The sequence below is a fragment of the Aethina tumida genome, chromosome 1 (assembly GCF_024364675.1).
Source record: "Aethina tumida isolate Nest 87 chromosome 1, icAetTumi1.1, whole genome shotgun sequence".
In the NCBI taxonomy this organism is placed as follows: Eukaryota; Metazoa; Arthropoda; class Insecta; order Coleoptera; family Nitidulidae; genus Aethina; species Aethina tumida.
This window is the reverse complement of record NC_065435.1, coordinates 70,774,236-70,794,732: the sequence shown is the minus strand read 5'-3', so window position 1 is coordinate 70,794,732 and position 20,497 is coordinate 70,774,236. Positions and strand designations below refer to the sequence as shown.

Genomic DNA, 20,497 nt, shown 5'->3' with positions numbered 1-20,497 from the left:
AACGAAAAGTTTGCTGTTTACAGTACAAACTTTTGAGTACATTGAACACTTAAAATTAAAACAATTACATAATAACAAATAAAAAAATGACCCCAAAAGCATCCATCCAGAACTGTACATCTCGAAATCGTTTATCAACCGCAATTAATAGATCAAACACGAGCACAACGTGAATCCGTCCAAATCTCAAGATAACACTAATACTAGATAATTAAATGCCTCGCATTCGCGTCCACTCCGTCGTCGCCGACCGGCTACGCCACTGGTCCCCGTTGATAACAGCTGATTCTACAAAGAAATATAAAAATTTCAATTCAGAACCTCGCTGCTTTCAAAGATGTGCACACTACAATTGGAAATGAGAGTGGAACAGTGATCGCGACCAGAGTTTTGTGATAACCTGCTGGAAAATTGCGTTCGGATCACTGTTGTTAAGTTCCGGTATTGTTTGTGATTGATGGTTGTTCCGGTGATGAGTTTGGATTGTGTTGGAATTATGGTAAATCAACCCCTATATATTTAAAAGCGATTGCGATTTTTTACCCTTGGGAAAATGTGGTTAATTGATCGTGGTGATTGGGTGGGAAGTAAACAGTTTAATTGAAAACGGTGTTAATGCTTGATTTGGACGCCAATGTCTAATAGATGCGTAAAACTAGTCGAATGTTTATTTTATTGAACAACAAAGGCAAGCCAATTGTTATTGTCCTATGTCGTGTGCATATTTTTCGTTAGCCTATAAAAACACGGAGTGAAACGTGCCAATCTATAAATCGTGTCCAAGAATGCTTGATAATGATGTCTAAGTTTTTAAGTTTTTGAAGACTTTTATCGCTGGTTCAAGGACGATCTGTTTTCCTTCCGATAAGCCTGGAAATTGTCCGGGCTTCTGCCTGTGCGAATTTCGAAATTTCACGCATAAAATTATAAGATCAATTATATATTGTTTAGTATTGATAACCCAAATACGTTTATCTCTCTCATTTAGAATTAGTGAAGTTTGACAAAATTTTAAAATTTTTGGTTTTCATTAACGGTAAAGTCGAATTTATAAAAATAAAATGTTTTATAACTAAATACTGTTGTTGAACTATATTTTCTTCTTAAATTGTATTTAAATTAATCTATCATTGGACAATTTCAGAAGACATGACATAATCAGATGGAAACCTAACTAAGCGAAATTGAATAATATTGGTTTTTGATAATGTTGTTGTTGAGGCATTAAGGTAAAATCCAGCTCCACAATAATTAAGTGAGAACAAATATAATTAATGTTGACCTAATTATATCTATTAGTTTAGTATTTAATTTAAATTATCTGTGCAGTATCTAATTTTCTTTAACGAGATAATCAATAGTAATTATGTATTTGTGACGACAGGCACAACGTCAGAATCGTTCTCAGCAAATTTTTCATGTTTTGTTTACACATTTTGTTGTGTTCGAATCACAAAGTGGAATATTTGCCATAAGAATATTCAAAAAATATAAACAAGTATTCCGCTGCTGCGATTTATTACTTCTGTAATCTACTATTTTCAGTTCGGCAGAATGCCATCCGACTGAAGTATTTTAGTCGATAACAATTTTATAATAGCTGTTTTGCGTTAATCATACGATTTTCGCACGTTTCAATTTTTGGCATCATATAAATATCGCCGATTTTGATGACAGGGTTTAGTTAAATTTTCTATCTAGTTTTACATCTAGATTATCTTTTTAATTACTTTATTGTTCTATTCTAATATTTTAGTACATGATACGAAATCATACTCATATTACGATTTTACAACTTAATTACCACGTAATTTGACTTTTAATTATTTTTCTAGAACATACTTTTTTGTTATAAGTATCACGATTAGGGATGTCATAATTTTAATATTATTATATTATATATAATTATATATATTAAATTAAGTTCTTATATAAAAAAAATATTTTTTAAACAAAATGTTTACATAGTTGTAATGTTTTTGTTTTATGTCCAAAACATGAATTGTGTTTATAATTAAGTTTAGCATTATTTTGACTGTCAAATCCCAAAACAAACGGCGAATTTAATTTTATCCTGTGACGCAGGCCGATCATATTGGGTCTAGAGCCAAGGTGGTCGGATTCCTGACATTGTACACGGGCCGCAGGATACGGCACCCGAAATTAATTACGGATCTGGATTAAGTTTATTGTTTAATAACAGGTCGCTGAAGACGGTGCACTTTTTGATCTCGTCCAATTTTGGTGATTTTTTTAATGACTAGTCTCTTCGTAATTGCAATGATCTGACAAATGTAAGTAGGTGTGCAGTGTTAATTGATAATTATAGGGGTAGCTTTGTTTTTTTGGTAATTTTAGGAAGTTGTTCTTTCATTTCAGTGAATTATAGTAAACAATGTTCTATGGTTTTATTATTACTTATTTATACTTACTTACCTTAAGTTCATGTTGCTTAGTTTATTATGCATTGATTTTGTATTATATAATTTTTAAGGAATATGTTATCATATTCTTTCCGCATTTTTATATTTGTCACTGATAACATGACTATAATATTATCTTATTATCTGTATCTGACAATTTTAAAAGTTAATCGTTGGGTAGCAAAATAAAAAGCCCTAATATTTTTAAATATTAACAAAAATTAAAAAGTAACTAAAGAATCTGACTGAATAAAATTAAATTTACAACAAAATTAATTTAATTATTAAGAAATTTTAGTTTAATTGTTGACATGTAGTAATATTGTTATAAATTTTGTTTCTATTTCATTGTTCGGAATATATGATTCTAATAATGTTTAAAGTTGACAAACTGTCAGTGTAACTTTAGTTATTGTTTGTGTTAAAATTCATTCCATACGTGCACAAACACAATAAGTGAGTATAATACTATATTTGTATTTCTATTATCGTTTTTAATACACCAATAAGGAAAGAGATAAATGCAAATCAATAGTTTTATTACAAACAGCTTTAAATAGAAAACTAGTAATTGCATTAAGAAACACCACAGATTTAAAAGAACTTTAAATACGAATTTGAAGTGTTTTGTGTGAAAAGCTACCTAACTTGAAGATTTTGTATATTATTAATAATATAATAAAATGTTTGGTATAATTTTATCGAAACCATTTGTAAATTGTGTAAAATAAAAGTATAATTGTTTGAAAAAAATAACCCATTTAGTACAAAATATTTAGGTTTAATACGGTTCATTTGATATAGTAGGTGATGATAAATTTTGTTTCAGATCCATCTCCAACCCGAGCGGTTGAAGTCAGCGACGTATGGCAAAACAAGTTGCAATAAGTGACTATCGGCAGCGGCCGTCCCCGACACGCATGAAACGTCCCCTGAACAAGTTCCGTCTTGCGTACTTACGCAGGCAGTTTAGCAGAGACTTGCAGGAATGGCCTCAAACGGAATGGACACTACTCGATCCAAAAACGATATAAACCAGTGCACGGAATCGATCAGTGCGGTTGTCAGTGATAGTGCATCGTCGCCGAAGCGTGGTGATTGTGCCGTCGTCGTCAACGGTGAGGCGAACGCGCCTGAAGACGTCCACGATGCGGAGGAACAGTCGCCGCTCCTCAGCAACAAGCAATCGAATTCGATTACGGTTTCTAGTCAGCCAAGCCAAAGGAGGAACTCGCTCGAGGCCGCGCTCAACGCGAAAAACAAGCCCAAGCTCAACAATCTCTATGAAAACCCCATCGATGTCGTCAAACAGCCGGATACATTGAAGAAAAATATCATCGACATGGAAAAAATGTCGGAGGAGGATCGACCGGTGCTACATGTGCAGTTCAATAACGACAAAAAAAGCGACTCATCCATCGCCAAAGATCCGTGTTCCACACCCTCCAGTCTTTCATCCTCATCTTCATCTTCCAGTAGCAGCGAATCAATTATTGTATCTGAGGCTCGCCCACCAGACGGCGGTTGGGGTTGGGTTGTGGTCATCGCCTCCTTCATAGTCAATCTTATCGCCGACGGAATTACGTTCAGTTTTGGTATTATATTCGTCGAATTTTTGAATTATTTCGGCCAGAATCGTGGCACCACCGCTTGGATTGGCGGCCTTTTCATGGCCATGCCTCTCTTGTCCGGTCCCATAGCTAGTTTCCTTACAGACCGCTATGGTTGTAGGAAAGTCACAATATGTGGAGCCATCATGGCGTCTGTCGGTTTCATAATATCCTCTAGGGCCAACAGTATGACAGTACTGTGCATCACTTTTGGAATTTTGGCTGGTTTCGGCCTTAGTCTTTGCTATGTAGCTTCAGTAGTAATAGTAGCATACTACTTCGATAAGAGGCGATCCTTTGCAACAGGTTTGGCAGTGTGCGGCAGCGGAATAGGCACCTTTATTTTTGCACCTCTAATCCAGTTATTGTTGGACGAGTACGGTTGGAGAGGCACCACATTAATATTAGCGGGACTGTTCCTGAATTTGATTGTTTGCGGTGCGTTGATGAGAGATCTTCCTTGGACTTCCGAACAGCAGAAGAACGCCGCCAAGGAACGCAAACGCAATCGTACTTTGAAACGAAAGAACAAGGGCTCCTCCGCTGACAGTTTTTCCGTAAGCAATAGTACCAATACAGCTAGTGTGTTACAACCAATTTTAGAGAATAAAGAGATGGAAACCGACGAAAACGCCCAAGACAGGCTGTGCAGCAGTTTGGTTAACTTACCAACGTTCGTTAGAAACGGTGAGAAAGTACCGATTGAAGTATTAGAACTGTTGTCGACGCACAGAAACGTGTACAACGTGCTGTTGACCAACTATCCAAATCTTTTGACACCATCAAGAAGTTTTAGCGAGTCTGGACGGCTGCACGACGCGAATTTCATGTCTTCCAAATACGCCCAATCCCAACATGCCACCTCGCCTCCGCCGATTAATCACAACGAAGACAACGCGTATCTATGGTGGTTGAAAAGAAGTCAATTGACCCCTCCCAGGATGAATCCTCAGAAAAAATTGCAAACGACCACAGCTTTTCTCAGAGATCTACGCATTCATAGGTTATCTGTAACTTATCGTGGGGCCATGTTGAATATTAACAGATACAGATTAAGAGCTTCCTCCTGTCCCGACATTTACAGGAACTCTATGACGACAATAGCGAAGGAAAAGGAGGTCTGGTACTCGGGCCTGTGGGATTTGTGGGATTTATTGGTTGACATGTTTGATTTTTCACATTTCGCCGATCCCAAGTTTCTGTTGTTCGCCATCTCGAATTTCCTCCTCTACACATGGTACGATGTTCCGTACGTGTATCTAAAGGACAATGCCATCAGCTTTGGGTACTCGGACAGGGATGCCTCGTTGTTGATTTCTATCATAGGAATCATTAATATGTTAGGAGAGGTAAGTTATACAATAACGTCTTAATTTTCTCAAATAAAAACAAATGTAAACATTTCTTTTCTCTAGGTGATATTGGGATGGGCCGGCGACAGATCCTGGGCAAACGCGAGTCTGATTTACGCCGTGTGCATGGGGTTGTGTGGAGGTATAATCGCGCTAATTCCGTTGCTGAAGGAGTATTGGTCACTGTGCTTCGTGTCGGGTGCGTTCGGTTTTCTGATTGCCGCTAATTATTCGCTCACCTGCATCATACTCGTGGAGCTCATCACATTGGAACGGTTCACGAACGCGTATGGACTCCTGCTGCTTGTACAGGGGGTTGCCAATTTAATTGGACCACCTCTTGGAGGTAATCTTGATTTAATTTACATGTGTTTTATTTTATTTTGCTTAACTTTAGTATAAAACGAAACGTTTTATACGTGTATACATTTTACCGTTATATCTATAGAAAATCACTTGAGGCTCAGAAAGGCAACAATAAAACTTTAATCAAGGTGAAGGGTGTTTATCTTATTTTTCTTATTCTCCTCACGAGTTCGATTCAATTCAATGCCATAATTCGTTTTCTCCCCTTCAGTTTATCGATTTACACAACACACCCTTACAAATATTGAACTGACACCCTTATTTAATTTTCAGGGTGGATCTACGATATAACAGGCTCCTACGACCTATCGTTTTACTTGGCCGGTTTCTTCATAGCAATATCGGGCGTGATGCTGCTGATTTTACCTGCGACAAAGCGCTGCAAGAAAATTATCCTGAGTCAAAGGCAAAAGTCCTGTGACTCGACACAAAACAATCAACAGAAACATAAATCTGGATTCTTCGCGTTCTGTCTTAAGAACAAGCACGAAAAAGTTGAGGTAGACCACGCCAGTCACATTTAAAAACCTTCCACAAGTGAACTTAAAGATTATTAGTATTTTGTAGTACTTTTTTAGTAGAATATACCATACAATTTTTGATGAGGCCTCCGTAGGTTTGTAACCTATTATAATTACAATTAAGGCCGGTTAGGTTTAAAGATCGTACTATTGTAGAAGAATTTTTCAGAGTGCTTCAAAAAAAATCACAGTTAGTCAGTCATACAACTGGAATTGCGGTTGTATGACTTGGTTGACGACGCTGTTGAATTTCGTACAGTATTCGCGTAATGGTTAAGATTCGATGCTGTTCTGTCGTTTTAGGTCCTTCCTGTTGAATATAAACCACCGTATTTACTACCTCCTTAATAATACAATTTGACAATTTTAATGAATATTGAATAGCTCATTTTACTGGTAGCGTTGATAGTGTTCTAAAAGTAGAAAAATTCTCTATGTAGACTTTTTCGAATCTCAGGTTCTAAATTATTTTAGTAAAGATCTGTAAATAAAGCAATTGTTAAATACAATACATAAACTAAACTAAACTGAATTGTTTTAGTAGTATTAATAGGCATATTTTAAATCTTGTCTGTCGGTTCAGTTTGTGAGTACAAAAGTTTAATTTTAAAGGATTCTTGCTTTTATTTATATACTCGTTATTGTGCAGCTAATAATATAATATTCTAAAAACAGTGTTTTTGAACCATTTTACAATTTGAATGTTGTTTTAATTTCCAATTATATTCGTGTTGTATGTGCTAACTTGTTATACGAGTACCTTATGTTCGGCCATTCGTCATTTTGATGTTTCATTTTTGCAGGGTGTTTTACCAAAATATAACATTATACTTAGGCTAGGTTCCAAATAAAAACATATACAGAGTGAAATCTGGTCCGGGCGACACCTCTACAGCCTAACTGCATGTAACATTGTCGTTTGTATCCGGTACCACTCTGTATATTCGGCTGTGGAAATAATTAGAGTAGATTAAAACAGTGGTCGTGTATCAACGTTTCCGAACGGTCCCTGATGACGGTCTTGTGATGGAAACGTCGTCCGATTTGTCTGTAGACCCCATGACACTGATTCTATATTGAGCAAACTATATGATATATGCACCTGGTTTTTATATATTTTCAAATTTGTCATTCGGAAAACGAACCAGAGTTTTACGCATGAATCGACATTAGCCTGGTAGCAAAATAGTCGACTCTTGTGTGAAATTCTGCCTGTTTGTTGGAATACAAAGCATAACTGTGATTTTGACGTGCGAAGTAGAGTTTAAGTTGTTTTTTCGTTTATTGCACTAACAGCGTAATGAAATAAACTTTATAGGACTTAAAGGTAATTGAGAAAAACAGTATTTTTGTTAATTTTATGATTTTCCTTTTGTTTGTTGATTTATGTATAAAACAAGAAATATGGTTTCTTGTGTAACTGTTAGTCGATTTATTTTACCTGTATATTGTATTATTATAATTAATAATAGATATTGATAAATTTAAAGGTTACGAAATAAAATGCAGATACTTTAATTTGTCTTTTATTTAATGTGTATCACAAAAATAGTATTCATAAATAATTTTATTTACAAACATCACATATTGAATCAACTTGAACAATTCCTTTTAAGGGCAATCATTTCATACTCGTGGATCACTTCTGAAATTTTCCTTTTAGCTTCAATTTGCAGATCGGCGGGAAACGTCCTCAATGTTTCCTCAGCAGATTCAAAGTATTTAGTTAAGTGATCTACAATTCTCACTGTAGTTTCGTGTCTTTTCTCCTCGTCGTCCCTTGCTTCCAAAGTTTCATCATCGATTGATGAATCCTGCGAAATGTCCTCAGAATTTTCTAAATCTTTTGAACGACCATCGTTTTCTAAGAACGGTGTTATGAAGCTGATCTGATTTTCTAATCGCCAGTTTTTCGAGTGTTTACCTTTTGCGGAACCTTTTAAGCGATTTCTGAGACATTTTCTATAACAATCCCGCAGTGTCCTCCATTTCTCACGACAATCTTGAGCTGAAATATAAAATTATTAATAATCTAAAATAATATTTGGATTTGTTACGATCGTGATCTAATATTTCGGCAATTTCCACCCAACTCTTATCCCTTTCAGAATGATTATGATAGTTGGCGTCGTGCGGATTGTACAAATGTGGATTATTTTCCACCAGTTCAATCAATTTCTGCTCGTTGATGTTCATCAGTCGTCCTTTTGACGCTTTCTCTTTCTCTAGAAGTTGATCTAGATCTTCATCATCTTCATTGTTTTCCCTCTTTACTTTGTTTCGGTCGTCCATGTATTCTTTCATAAAGGCCATTTGGTTTTGAAGCCTCCATGGTTTAAATTTGCCCCGCTTCGCTAATTTTTTGCGCAGCGATTTGCGATACAAGTCGCGCAGCGACTGCCATTTTTTACGACACTCTTCAGCTAAAATTATATGCAACTATTGAGATAGAGAAACGAAAAAATAATGGCAGAGTTACCGCGACTCTCCAATTTGTCAGCAATTTCCTCCCAGATAATGTCGCGCCGCAAATGATTGTGGTAGCTCACGTGACACATATCGTAAAGTGCTGGGTGTTCCCGCACCAGTCGAATCAGTTGTTCCTCGTCTATTAACCCTGACATCGATTTTACTGACGAATCACCTTCAATAAATAGAATAAACGAGAGAACTAGCACAAGCGATACGTTGACTGAAAGGGGAATAACTACTACGTTCCGCACGGAGATATTTCCGATCGGGTCGGTGCGATTCGGAGTCAGTCGGATCGCGTCGACGTACGCCAGTGGTTTTATAACAAAATACATATATGCCAGTGGTGGTGTGCGTTTTTTCGTTAGAAAGATAATATTTAAAATGAATGAAAAAAAAAAATGAAAACATTACAACAGTCGAATTTAATTTATTAACGAGCTTAAGATAATAAAATACATAATAAATAAGGTTATAATTAAGGTTCAATTAATTAGCAAGATCCTTTTCAACAGGTCCTTTTCCTATTATTTTTCTATTGGTGGTATAAGGTATAATACCGATCAAAACTCCTGCAACTATAATCCAAATGGCAGCTTGATAAAAGGATAAATCCCATGAGCCAGTGATGTCAAACAAATGACCTTAAAAAACAAAATTGTTCAAAACTCCTCAAAACAACTGCATCTGTATAATTACCTGCATAGGGGGGTCCTAAAAGATTTCCGATTCCCATACACAACAGTTGCAATCCGTAAGCAATTGTGAATCGTTCCAAAGGTACCAGCTCGACTAGAATTCCTGGTGTAAACGAAAAGGAACTGGATAAGGACAGTCCGAACAATGCGGCCGCAATTTCCAGAAGTATGAAGTTTTCAACGAAAAATATCATGCCTGCACAAGATAGTCCGCAAAAGAATAAAGACACGGCATAGGTTTTGGTAATGTTCATCCATTCTTGGTCTCCAGCCCAACCCAAGACAACCTGAAACAAGTCGAGTGTATTGACGAGAGGTTGATTAATTTTACGTGTTACCATTCCGATGGTGTTCGTTATTCCTATAATAGACATAGTGAAAGAGGCTTCTTCCTCCGTGTACTCGAACATAAGCATTAAATCTGCCAAATAGAAGTATGGCACGATAAACCAAACGAATAAAATGATAGTTGACAAAGACATAAGGAAAAAGTGAAATTCTAAAAATAACGAAAAGTCCATCATTCCTTTTACCAAGTCTTCAATTTCTGAGTACCATTTCTAAAAAATATGTACATGAGTTAAACTTCGCGAGATCTGTTTATTAAATACCTCTTCTCTGTTCTTTGGAATAGTTGCCATGGAGACTTTGTAGATATTGGGACAACTTGATGCTCTAAGTTTGTACTTGTTTGTGTTGAATATGGCTCCTCTATGCACCAAACTTTGCCTGTGGAATTTGATGTTCTTGAAATACGTTGGATTTGTTTGTTTGTTACTGAACCAAGGAAACGAATTGTTACGTTTTGGAGGCGGCGGGTTCTTCGGTTTGTTTATCAAAGGCACTTCTAGATTTAATGCTTCCTCCGGCAGAGAATTCTAAAAAAGATAACTAAGAGATAGTTAATATTAAATATACAAATAAGTTACTTGATGTACTGGATGTTTAGTTTTGTCGGCTTTTTTGAGTTTCATAGAAAAAGTGACTGGAACTCGGTCTAAAACAACAGACATATCTTCAGCAAGTTTATCCAATCCTTTATCGGACGTACTTCTACACAAAAGAAGACTGGGATAATTTTCCAAAATAATATTGTACAACTTTTTGTTGGAGCTCAATTGTTCTAATACTTCAACAGGGACCTAAAATCACTCAGTTTGAAAGTGTATTTTAAAATAAACAAGCGAAATACTTTTTCGTTTTCTTTTATAAACGTAGGAAGATTTACTACTGATTGATGACATTTCCTAGGAGTAACAGGATTGGACTCTTGTAATCTGGTTTCTAACGTCTGTAGCAAATATTCTGTATCTTTTCCATTTTTCAGTATGTGTTTAATCTCGTTCAAATCAACCACGTTGGCAAAATTGGACGAGATGGAGGCCAAGCTAGTTTTACTTGACTTTCCTGATTTCTCGCTCTTCTCATTCTCTCTTAAACTCATTAATGAATATCATTTATTTCGTATCCTACTTATTGCACTTACTTGTTTTGATTAATTATCCAATCAGGATCTCGCATTAGAGCTCCACAAACGATGATGTTTAAAAAAGAACCAGATAACAGAAGAGTTGTGCCTCTCCATCCAAATTCTTTGATGAGATAAGTCGTAAGAGGTGAATACACGAAAGTACCAATTCCAGTTCCAGCTGCACCTAGACCAACTGCCAAGGTGCGTTTCTTGTCGAACCAAAAAGCAATACAAACAACAGCAGTCACATAACACAAGCCTAAACCTAATCCTGATATGACTCCAAAAGTGACATACATTACACCAATAGAATTAACTTTAGAACTAATGATGAACCCAACTGCAGAAATAAGGCCACCGATAATCGTCATTGGTCTGCAACCATATTTGTCAACGAAGGCACTCATAATCGGACCAGTGATCAAAGGCACAGCCATAAAAAGGCTTCCGATCCACGAAGTTGTGGATTTCGATGCTTTAAACTCGTACAAGAATTCAACATACAAAAGACCAAAGGACAAACTGATGCCGTCTGCAATCATGGACATAATCAACGAGGCAAATACCACCATCCAACCCCATCCCCCATCTGGTATCCTAGGATTATCTTCTTCGTCTTCTGAAATTGATGATGATGATGAGCTCATGTCAAATTTCACCTCGGACTTCTCTTCCGAGGCGATAGGAAGAGTTGCGGCGTCTTCGTATAGTTTTCTGCTGGGACTAGAATCTAACGAAGGTACTATGTGGGATAAGCTTACTATTGGGGCTTGATTTGTATCCATATTATCACAGATAATTTAAGTGAATACTGACGAATTTAAATCGGACGTTGCATCCAACGTTTAGACCAACCGCGCAGATTTAATTTTGGATCTCTGCTCAGTTGAGTATTCAGCTTTGAGAGATTGGTTACGAGGGTTTCCACGTATTCTGTCATCAATAACATAAAAATTAATACCGCGATAACGAAATGATTTTTATCACAAATAGTTTCAGGCAGTCGAAAATTTGGCAGGCAGCATTTCTCGTCTATCTGAAATAAAATAATTATGTTAAATTAAACATTCTTTAATACAAACTTCTTAGATACCATTAGTGAACTTTCAAAAAAAAGTTTAGGAGTTGAAATAAAACAATTGTTTATTCGAAACATTTTTATTTAAACGTTAATGTTCTTTTCACTATGGGCATATTTCAAAATTGGACCTTTTCCAATAATTCTTCTATTCTTAGTGTATGGTATAATTCCTGCCAAGACCCCAGAGATGATTATCCAAAATCCTGCTTGGTAAAAGGATTGATCCCAAGCTTCAGTTAAGTCGAACAACAAACCTGCAAGTTATAATTTATTACTGGAGTCAAAATTATTAAAAACATTGTACCCGCTAGTGGTGGCCCAATAAGATTACCAATTCCTTGGCAAAGCAACACTAAACCATAAGCCATGGTGAAGCTGTCAATTGGAACCAAATCTGCAAGGATTATCGGGGTAAATGAGAATGTACTGGCAAAAAACAATCCAAACAATCCTCCAGAAACAACAACCATGACGTAGCTATATGTAAAAAATAGAATGGCTGCACAAAATACTCCGCAAAGTATTAAACAAACGGCGTAGGTTTTCTCAACGTTCATCCAAGGTCTATCACCAGCCCAACCTAAAACAACCTAATATTATAAAATAGAGGGTAATGGAGTATTCAGAAGCAAAAGGAATCCTACCATTCCAACGGTGTTGGTGATGCCGATTACAGCAATTACAAATGAAACATCACGTTCGGTGTATTTGAAATTTTTCATGTGATTTACTAGGTAAAAGTATGGTACCACGAACCAAGTGAAAAGAATAATAGTTGAAAGACAGATAAGAAAGAAATGCAGTTCCAAAAATAAGTTGAATTGCATTACGTCTTTTACTATCTCCATGAAAACTGTATACCATTTCTAAAATAAAACAATTAATAAAGGGTTAATTTTCCGTAAATAGGTTCTTTACATCGTCCTCTTCTTGGGAAAGTGTTAACATTGAGTTTCGATAAATATTTGGACAGCTGGAGGCCTTAAGTCTGTATCTGTTCGTGTTAAGCATTGCTCCTTTGTGCATTATTGAAGTTTTTCTCATTCTTATGTTCTTTAGGTAATGATTAGTAGTGGTGTGGATTTTGTTTTGTTTATTTACTACAATATTCTCGTTTCCATTAATTTTGATTATTGGCATCTATAAAAAAATGTATTTCAATAGGGTTAAATTCATAGAGAATATATTTACATGTGTAGGTTTAGGAGACGGTGGTTTTTCGGTTTTCTTCAGCTTCAAAGAAAATATCACAGGCACTCTGGTTTGTTCTAGGACTTTTAAATCATTCAGACCTCGTTCTGAGCTACTTTTTGATTCCAGCAAAGTCGGATAGTTTTCCAAGATCACACTGTATAAATTTTTATTTTTGCTTAACTTTTCCAAAACTTCTAAAGGTACCTAAAACTGTACCTTAAGTACATGTACAAAAAGTCAAGGAGTAGGTGTCATACTGTTTCATTTTGTCTTACAAAAGTGGGTAAGTTTACTACAGATTTGATTCTCTTTTTATTCGACAAGTCTAAACTAGTATCCAACGCTTCAAGAAGATATTCTTCAGTATTGCCACTAACTAAAGATTCTTTTATTTCCTCTATATTCAGTGAAGATTTATCGGATTCGTGATCACTATCTCTAAAATAATTTGTTACAAGTGGTACTTGTGGAAAACATAAGTAAACACTTACGAGTTATCATCTTTTATCCAATCAGGATCTCTCATCAAGGCACCACACACGGCCAAGTTCAAAAAACATCCGGCCATAATCAATAGGGTACCTCTCCAGTGAAATTCTTCAATTAATAGCGTTGCCAGAGGAGAAAACACTAAAGTTCCAAAACCGGTACCGCAAGCACCAAGACCTAAAGCAATCGCACGTTTCTTATCGAACCAAAAGGCTATGGAAACGACAGCTGTGACGAAACAAAGTCCAAGCCCAATTCCACCAATCACTCCAAATGTAAAATACATAACGATGATGTTGTTGGCGAAGGAGCTGGCTACAAAACCGATAGTTGAGATTATCGCTCCGACTATTGTCATCGACCTGCATCCGTATCGATCCACAAGGGCGGACATAATCGGACCGGCTAATAAAGGTACGGCCATAAACAAAGAGCCAATCCAGGATGTTGCCGATTTGGATGCACCGAATTCGTGTAGGAATTCCTCGTAAAGCAGACCGAAGGTTAAACTGATACCGTCCGAGACCAAGTTGATGACAAAGGACGCGATGACAACCCACCAACCCCATCCTCCGTCAGGAATTTTTGGCTTTTTCTTTTTCACGTAGAGACTGATTTGCGATGAGATTACGGATTCCTTGCGTTGGAAACGTCGGTCTATGTTTAGGCAGTTTTCGTAGCTTTCGTTTAATGACTCCAGGCTCGGTGCTACTGATGAGATTTTCACCAGTGGAGCCAAAGTGTTATCTTTGGCCATCATGTTGTCTAGACTGATATAAAATTATTAAATGATTTTGTATAAATATAATAATACAATGTATCTCGAGTTATCTTTTATCAATATTGCTAAATATGATAAAGATGTAAAAGTGTGATATACTTATATATATATATTATATCATATAGTGTTGATAAAGGTTGTGGTATGCAAATTGATTATATGGTAAACAATAACAATTTTATGTTTACAGTTCCTATTGGGTAGGAATCGTGAGATTATAAATAACCTTTATGGAAATTACCTTACATAACTTTATGTCAATTGAGAGTCTAAAATATGGAAAGTGTACAAAAGTATAAAATTATAAAATCTCTAATGGGGTATGTAAGAAATCAATGTACAGTGAAAAGACAACATTACCAAATTTGGATAATATGTATTTTTTATATAATTTACATATAATGTATATGAAAATTATTATATTTATTAAAAAATGCTTGTTAGGAACATGCTGAATAAGAAAGTGAATTTAACTGATTAAAGTACAGAACTGTGCATAATTAATATTTATAAATAGGAAAACATTATCATGAATATATAATACGTATTTTTGATATTGTATATTAACATATATTTATTTAAAAAATTATGAGTATATTAATATATAAATAAAAAACATAACTTAAACATAATTTTTGGTATTTTGTTTTTTTGTAAAAATCATATTATTTTTTAATTTATACTGTTATGTATAAAAATTACAATAAAAATAATTTAATTGTTAATTATTTGGATACAATATTTATTAAATAATGATTTAATTTGTCTAGAGATAAATTGCTATTATTAATCCTAAAATTGTTTTAGTAATTTATCTTCGCGTTTAATTATACATTATGATAAAAACCTTTGATTTGCTATATAATTTCTCTTATCTTCAAACTAAAACAAATTAATTCCTAACGAAAAGTTCCACACATTTACATACACACAACCTTTACAAAAAATACAAGCATCCAAAATTAATAAATAACCTCGAAATGTTAATTGACCTTGAAATACAGAAAAATGAAATGGAAATTTTAAAAAAATCTAATCATATTGATAAAGTAAATTAATATACACGTAATGTAAATGATATATATGTATACTTACTTCACTGTCACTGATAATCACTTAAAACAACAGTCGCTCACGCGTCGAGGAGTGGCCAATTGAATTTATTTCCTGCTCAATGTGGCTTAGACGCGTTACAATTAATTTAACAACATTTAACAATAAAACACTTGTAACATTTCATTCAGAAAGTAGCAATTTATTTTCAAATTGCGTTAACATCGTGCGTCCGATTTTCATCGACACACTGAAATCGATTTTTTTCCATTTGCCATGGATGGTCATTTAAAATAAATAAATTCAATGTGTAAAAATGTTTACGTAACTTGTTACCGTTCAACTATTGTTTGCGAATGGGTCGTTTCCAGTATTAGCGATCGGTGATGTATGACGTATTCGGAAAAATGATATTTCTAATCTGCAATTCGGCATTTTAATGCTGTAGCATCTAGTTAACAATAATCTGTCGTGTGGTTGGTGCTTGGAGAAAAATTTGTTTACATAAAATGTGTATTTGTTCTGTATGGTGATTAATATAAAATTTTCTTAATCAAATTCTTTCTTATTCTCTTATTAAATAGAAAAAATCTAAGATAATTTTTTAAACAACAATATTAACAAGTGCTTAATTTAGTCACTGACAATGACTCATTGCTCTGTTTTCGGATTGTTTGTTTTTTTTAACTCTTTAATTATCTTTTTTAACTCCAAACATAAATAATGTGTGGCAGATACTGTGTGACCCATTTAAGATGCAAATTTTGTTTTAATCAACAATGGTTAAAAAAAATTGTTTTCTATTATCCAAGACCTAAGACAATATTTTTTAAAATTAATTTAATTAATTAAATTAAATTAGAACATTATTTATTAAGTTTTCAGTTGAATATAGCATGAAAATAATAGATACACAGTTATTTTATAAAAAATATTGCATATAAAAATCATATCAAAGATATTCACAGTTTAATTTTGGTGTCACTCGGTCATAAACGTACAAATTTGATATTCAGTTGTTTTTGACACTTTGTTCCGTGGTTTACTTGATCAGAATAAATTCATTAGGACAATGTGATTTTCAACTCTGTGGCAGACTTATATTTATACAATATTTTTTGTGACATTTTATATGTATCTAGTTAAAATATTAAATTGAATAGAGAAACCATTCCATAAAAATGTCCTAATCAATGTATTATTGTAACTACAAAAAATATTAAGGAGATTTCGGACAGGTGTCAAAAAATTATTTTGAGCATGCACATTGTTTTCCATCTTAAATGTCTCACGTAAAAGTGAGTGAGGTAAAAAGTACCCCCTCCCCCATTTCTAACCTATAATATTCAGAAATGTGGGAGCTGAATTTAAGGGTAGACCATTTTATTGTTAAGATGTGCAAGGAGAACATTCTAGGCAATTAATTTATTGATTTGAATAGTAAGTTTTTTTTATTCATAAGAGAAAAGTAAAAAGATAGACATAAAATGAATAGCTCATAAAACTGTAACTACTCACCCGATTTTTACCAGTAAAATAGCATTGAATAGATAATAAAAATACCTTTCAAATGAAGTATCACAAGACGTTTCTTTCCATTTAACAAAATTGTTGATTATGTCCATATGGTAGTAGATTGACAACATTTTACGTGGTTTTTATTCGAGGTCGCTATCTTGTTTCATTTACAATTATCAGGGTGAAATTATATACTATACATAAAAAAACAAGATTAAGTCTTTACTAAAATTAAGGCATTTACAAGTAAACATTGTTAAACACCCCAATTTATTTCCCATTTGCCGAACATTTCCTCGTACCTACTTATTTAATTAAATTCTTTAACGGATGCTCTAAAATAGTGTTATCAAAAAATTGCTCATCAAAAATATGTTTTAGTGTCATTTCCTATAAAAATATTACGTGTATTTTAGTCCAGGCAAATATTAACTCAAAAATAGCACGTCTAATAATAAATAGCAGTTTAAATACAAAATTCGTAATGTATCGTCAATATATTCAGGTGATTTTGTTAAACGAATAATTTATTTTCTAATTTAATAACTATAGTTGTTCATAAATTACTTATGGAAAGGAAATTACTTGGAAAATCAATAATGGCCAGGTTACAGTTTGAGAACGTCATCGCAAAACCACTATCGTCAACATGTAAAATTCCAATTTTCATCAATCCCATTAAAATTTTTGTCGCCGAAATAAGTTGCATAATAAAAATTTCATAATCAGTTAATGGAAAATTTTCTGCGGTAACGAAAATGACTGCAATACTCGAAGGAGTTTATTAATAGAAACGTTTTCCTTTTAAAATGAATATTCATCACCTGAATACGAAACGTAGTGGTACAATCAAGGATTTTAATTACTCCAATAAAACGTCCTTGAAAATAAGGATTACTGTTCAATTTTATGACCTGCAAATTGACAGAATCTGAATCCATTCGACATTCGTGTTTGTAAATTGGACGAATGTGCGTGTGGCTATATATTTACTCGGTTTCCTTTAACTTTGTTTTAACCATCTACGTCACGGTAAATTTCGTAGTTTCAAGCCGTATTATCTGGAAATCTTAACTTTCGAATAAACTATCGATTTCACCTTTGACCTAAGGAAAAACGATTGTCGAGTTGCTTTTAAAGGCTGTAAAATCGAAATTGTTGTCTTTTATTTGCAACGTCTCTTGCAGTTATTTCTTAATCAATCAGGAATATTTAATATTGAATTTGTCAATGAGAGTTGTCATTTCAATGTGGCGCACGAAGGCGATCTATTAATAACCAAATAACGTTTGTATATTTTACTGACGTTTATGTGTGATTTTACAAAAATAGGTTCCGAATTCGAATTGGTGTATGCTTATTTCAAACTATTTAAATCGTAGATGCAAAAAACTATGTACATATATATTTATGAAATATATTCTCAAAATAATAATATTAATAAATCTGTTTATTTCAGGATAAAAAATTTAATTTTCGGGTAAAAGAAGTCATTAATTTGTAAAATCAATTTATCTTTATATAATATCAAAACATGTTGTATAAGTAGCGTAATTTTCTGCATCAAAAGCAAAATATGTGATCTAAGCAAATATATTTGTTCTTTTAGTATTTATAGAACATATGTAGAAATTATTTAAAAATAAAATCTCAACAAATTACATGATAAAATTGTCAATTAAAATTTATTATATGTGCCATGAAAAGGATATTCCTTAACAAGTTTCACTAATGGTATCCTCAGCAACAACACAATCAACAAAAACGAATCGACTTACACCAAACGACTTGTCCTCCCACTGTTCCTTGTTTACTCTTTCGTCCTGCGACAACAAAACAAACACTGTCTAATCGTAAGGTCGGTTCGCGGAGTATTTTTAAAAAACGACGCTCAGCTGACGCCGATTAGACTAGCCGAAGTGAGTTAGCGAACGGAACTGTGACGTCTGAGCCGTCGTCCTCAACTTTAACGTTGTGCAGGTGAAATGTTTGCGATGGCATTGTCGACTGTCCGACATGCGGGGTGAATATAACTTAATAGGAACGGCGGCGATGAAAACAACCCCCCACAAACTCATCAATTTGCCAGTTGGGGTGGTAAATTGAATATCGAACTGGAATGCACAAAAACGAAACCTAAAATTAAATATGAAGCCTATTAAGGATGCTTTTTTCACACTTTTCATTAATTGATATTTTATTTTTTTATAATTATAATTATGAAAAAGAAGTTTAAATTTAATTAATTTATCTAATTTAGATTTATATTTATAATGAAAAAATGCAGAAATAATGTAAATTATGATATAATATATATTAAGATCATTAACATCGTTTTAAAAAATATTTTTGAATTAAGTTCATAATTATTATTACCTACTGAATTCACATGAAATATGTTTTTATTTTTTTTCTTCCTTTTAATAAAAACTTTTGCTATAATTTGTAATTAATCTAAATATTTACTATATATAATATATATTATTTTAATATATTTATATTCAAACCGGTAACTTTAGAGATCCTACGTACTATGTATTGACATATCTGACTATCTACAACCCACATTACAAGAATGTAAAATGTATGTAAAATGATAGACCCTGACAGTAGTCAAGGTTTGTGATTTTAATATTTCATTGTAATTCATTAATCTGAATGTAAATAAATGTTAGAAATCCTAATAAAGACGGTATAAAAATATATTTAATTATTAATAAGTTTATAATATTAAATTTATTCAGAGTTTAATTTTGATGTAATATTAAATATTTTTTAAATATTCTAACAATCTGTTTGAAATATGCTGAATTATAAACAAATAAAAACTAAAATTTTTGCCAGATGTTTAGTAGTTCAGTGTTGATCTTGGAAGAGATAGTTACCTAGGGAACTGAAACTCAGAGGTATGATATTTTTGTACTTGTTAAATTATTGTGATTTACTCTTAATTTTTTATTATTATTTGAATTTAATATATTTATTTCATTTACAGATTTGGTTGTTTAATATTTCGGTATTGTATCATAATTAACCTATGAATAACCTATGAAAATTATTTTACAGTAAAAGCCCTTTATTCGCGGGGTATATGTTCCGTAAATATGCCGCGAATACAGAAACCGTGAATATGGAATGGTAATTTATATAGGATTATAGGGGATACGTTCCTAGGTGACAAAATAAAGAACAAATATATAAAAAAATTAATTTAATTGAGTTTTTAACCATACTAATCATTATCTTCAGGCTTAGGCAATGGCTTAAAGAATTTTGTAATTTTTTCTTGCTTGGCAGTTTTTAGAAGCTCTTTCAAGTGAGACTGATATTCAGCAGAAGCATTAGCAATTTGCTTCTTAAAAATAAGACTTTGTTCCATACACGGATCAATTTTCATTTCATTTTTTGGTTGCGGTCTTCAACAATTTTTGTAACGAATGGAAAGATGAAACGCATATGCAATGCGGC

The 20,497-nt window shown here is 33.6% G+C and overlaps 4 protein-coding genes across 5 annotated transcripts; 1 reads left to right on the top strand and 3 right to left on the bottom strand.

Moving 5' to 3' along the window:
- The first annotated feature begins 297 nt into the window (after positions 1-297).
- LOC109596720 (uncharacterized) lies at positions 298-7,790 on the top strand. Of its 2 annotated transcripts, none has more exons than XM_020012291.2 (4): positions 298-499; positions 3,253-5,382; positions 5,449-5,731; positions 6,025-7,790. In XM_020012291.2, exons 2-4 carry the CDS (start codon positions 3,412-3,414, stop codon positions 6,273-6,275), a joined length of 2,505 nt encoding a protein of 834 aa, XP_019867850.1. In that variant the 5' UTR covers positions 298-499; positions 3,253-3,411; the 3' UTR covers positions 6,276-7,790. The 2 variants fall into 2 exon arrangements, with proteins under 2 accessions (XP_019867850.1, XP_049817583.1); XM_049961626.1 differs by lacking the exon at positions 298-499 and adding an exon at positions 2,134-2,294.
- On the bottom strand, positions 7,785-9,165 carry LOC109596721 (DNA ligase 1). Its single transcript, XM_020012292.2, has 3 exons — positions 8,752-9,165; positions 8,330-8,695; positions 7,785-8,280 (listed from the first exon to the last, which is right to left on the bottom strand). Exons 1-3 carry the CDS (start codon positions 9,077-9,079, stop codon positions 7,865-7,867), a joined length of 1,110 nt encoding a protein of 369 aa, XP_019867851.2. The 5' UTR covers positions 9,080-9,165; the 3' UTR covers positions 7,785-7,864.
- On the bottom strand, positions 9,149-19,101 carry LOC109596697 (monocarboxylate transporter 14-like). Its single transcript, XM_020012264.2, has 8 exons — positions 18,808-19,101; positions 10,929-11,949; positions 10,635-10,875; positions 10,372-10,584; positions 10,054-10,320; positions 9,781-10,002; positions 9,444-9,729; positions 9,149-9,388 (listed from the first exon to the last, which is right to left on the bottom strand). The coding sequence occupies exons 2-8, from the start codon at positions 11,696-11,698 to the stop codon at positions 9,234-9,236; spliced, it is 2,154 nt and encodes a 717-aa protein (XP_019867823.1). The 5' UTR covers positions 11,699-11,949; positions 18,808-19,101; the 3' UTR covers positions 9,149-9,233.
- On the bottom strand, positions 12,062-15,769 carry LOC109596694 (monocarboxylate transporter 14). Its single transcript, XM_020012261.2, has 8 exons — positions 15,554-15,769; positions 13,680-14,447; positions 13,446-13,626; positions 13,186-13,392; positions 12,913-13,134; positions 12,639-12,860; positions 12,299-12,584; positions 12,062-12,248 (listed from the first exon to the last, which is right to left on the bottom strand). Exons 2-8 carry the CDS (start codon positions 14,435-14,437, stop codon positions 12,076-12,078), a joined length of 2,049 nt encoding a protein of 682 aa, XP_019867820.1. The 5' UTR covers positions 14,438-14,447; positions 15,554-15,769; the 3' UTR covers positions 12,062-12,075.
- Positions 19,102-20,497: the final 1,396 nt, after the last annotated feature.

Bases quoted from the DNA above. Each gene is read 5' to 3' on its own strand.
- LOC109596720 (XM_020012291.2), top strand. From the start codon at position 3,412: ATGGCCTCAAACGGAATGGACACTACTCGATCCAAAAACGATATAAAC. The intron at 5,383-5,448 runs GTAAGTTATACA...TCTTTTCTCTAG, and splicing joins TCATTAATATGTTAGGAGAG to GTGATATTGGGATGGGCCGG. The intron at 5,732-6,024 runs GTAATCTTGATT...TTTAATTTTCAG, and splicing joins AATTGGACCACCTCTTGGAG to GGTGGATCTACGATATAACA.
- LOC109596721 (XM_020012292.2), bottom strand. From the start codon at position 9,079: ATGTATTTTGTTATAAAACCACTGGCGTACGTCGACGCGATCCGACTG. The intron at 8,696-8,751 runs GTAACTCTGCCA...ATATAATTTTAG, and splicing joins TGACAAATTGGAGAGTCGCG to CTGAAGAGTGTCGTAAAAAA. The intron at 8,281-8,329 runs GTAACAAATCCA...TTTATATTTCAG, and splicing joins CGAAATATTAGATCACGATC to CTCAAGATTGTCGTGAGAAA.
- LOC109596697 (XM_020012264.2), bottom strand. From the start codon at position 11,698: ATGGATACAAATCAAGCCCCAATAGTAAGCTTATCCCACATAGTACCT. The intron at 9,730-9,780 runs GTAACACGTAAA...GACTTGTTTCAG, and splicing joins TAACGAACACCATCGGAATG to GTTGTCTTGGGTTGGGCTGG. The intron at 9,389-9,443 runs GTAATTATACAG...TTGTTTTTTAAG, and splicing joins TTTAGGACCCCCCTATGCAG to GTCATTTGTTTGACATCACT.
- LOC109596694 (XM_020012261.2), bottom strand. From the start codon at position 14,437: ATGATGGCCAAAGATAACACTTTGGCTCCACTGGTGAAAATCTCATCA. The intron at 12,861-12,912 runs GTAAAGAACCTA...GTTTTATTTTAG, and splicing joins TTTCCCAAGAAGAGGACGAT to AAATGGTATACAGTTTTCAT. The intron at 12,585-12,638 runs GTAGGATTCCTT...TTATAATATTAG, and splicing joins TCACCAACACCGTTGGAATG to GTTGTTTTAGGTTGGGCTGG.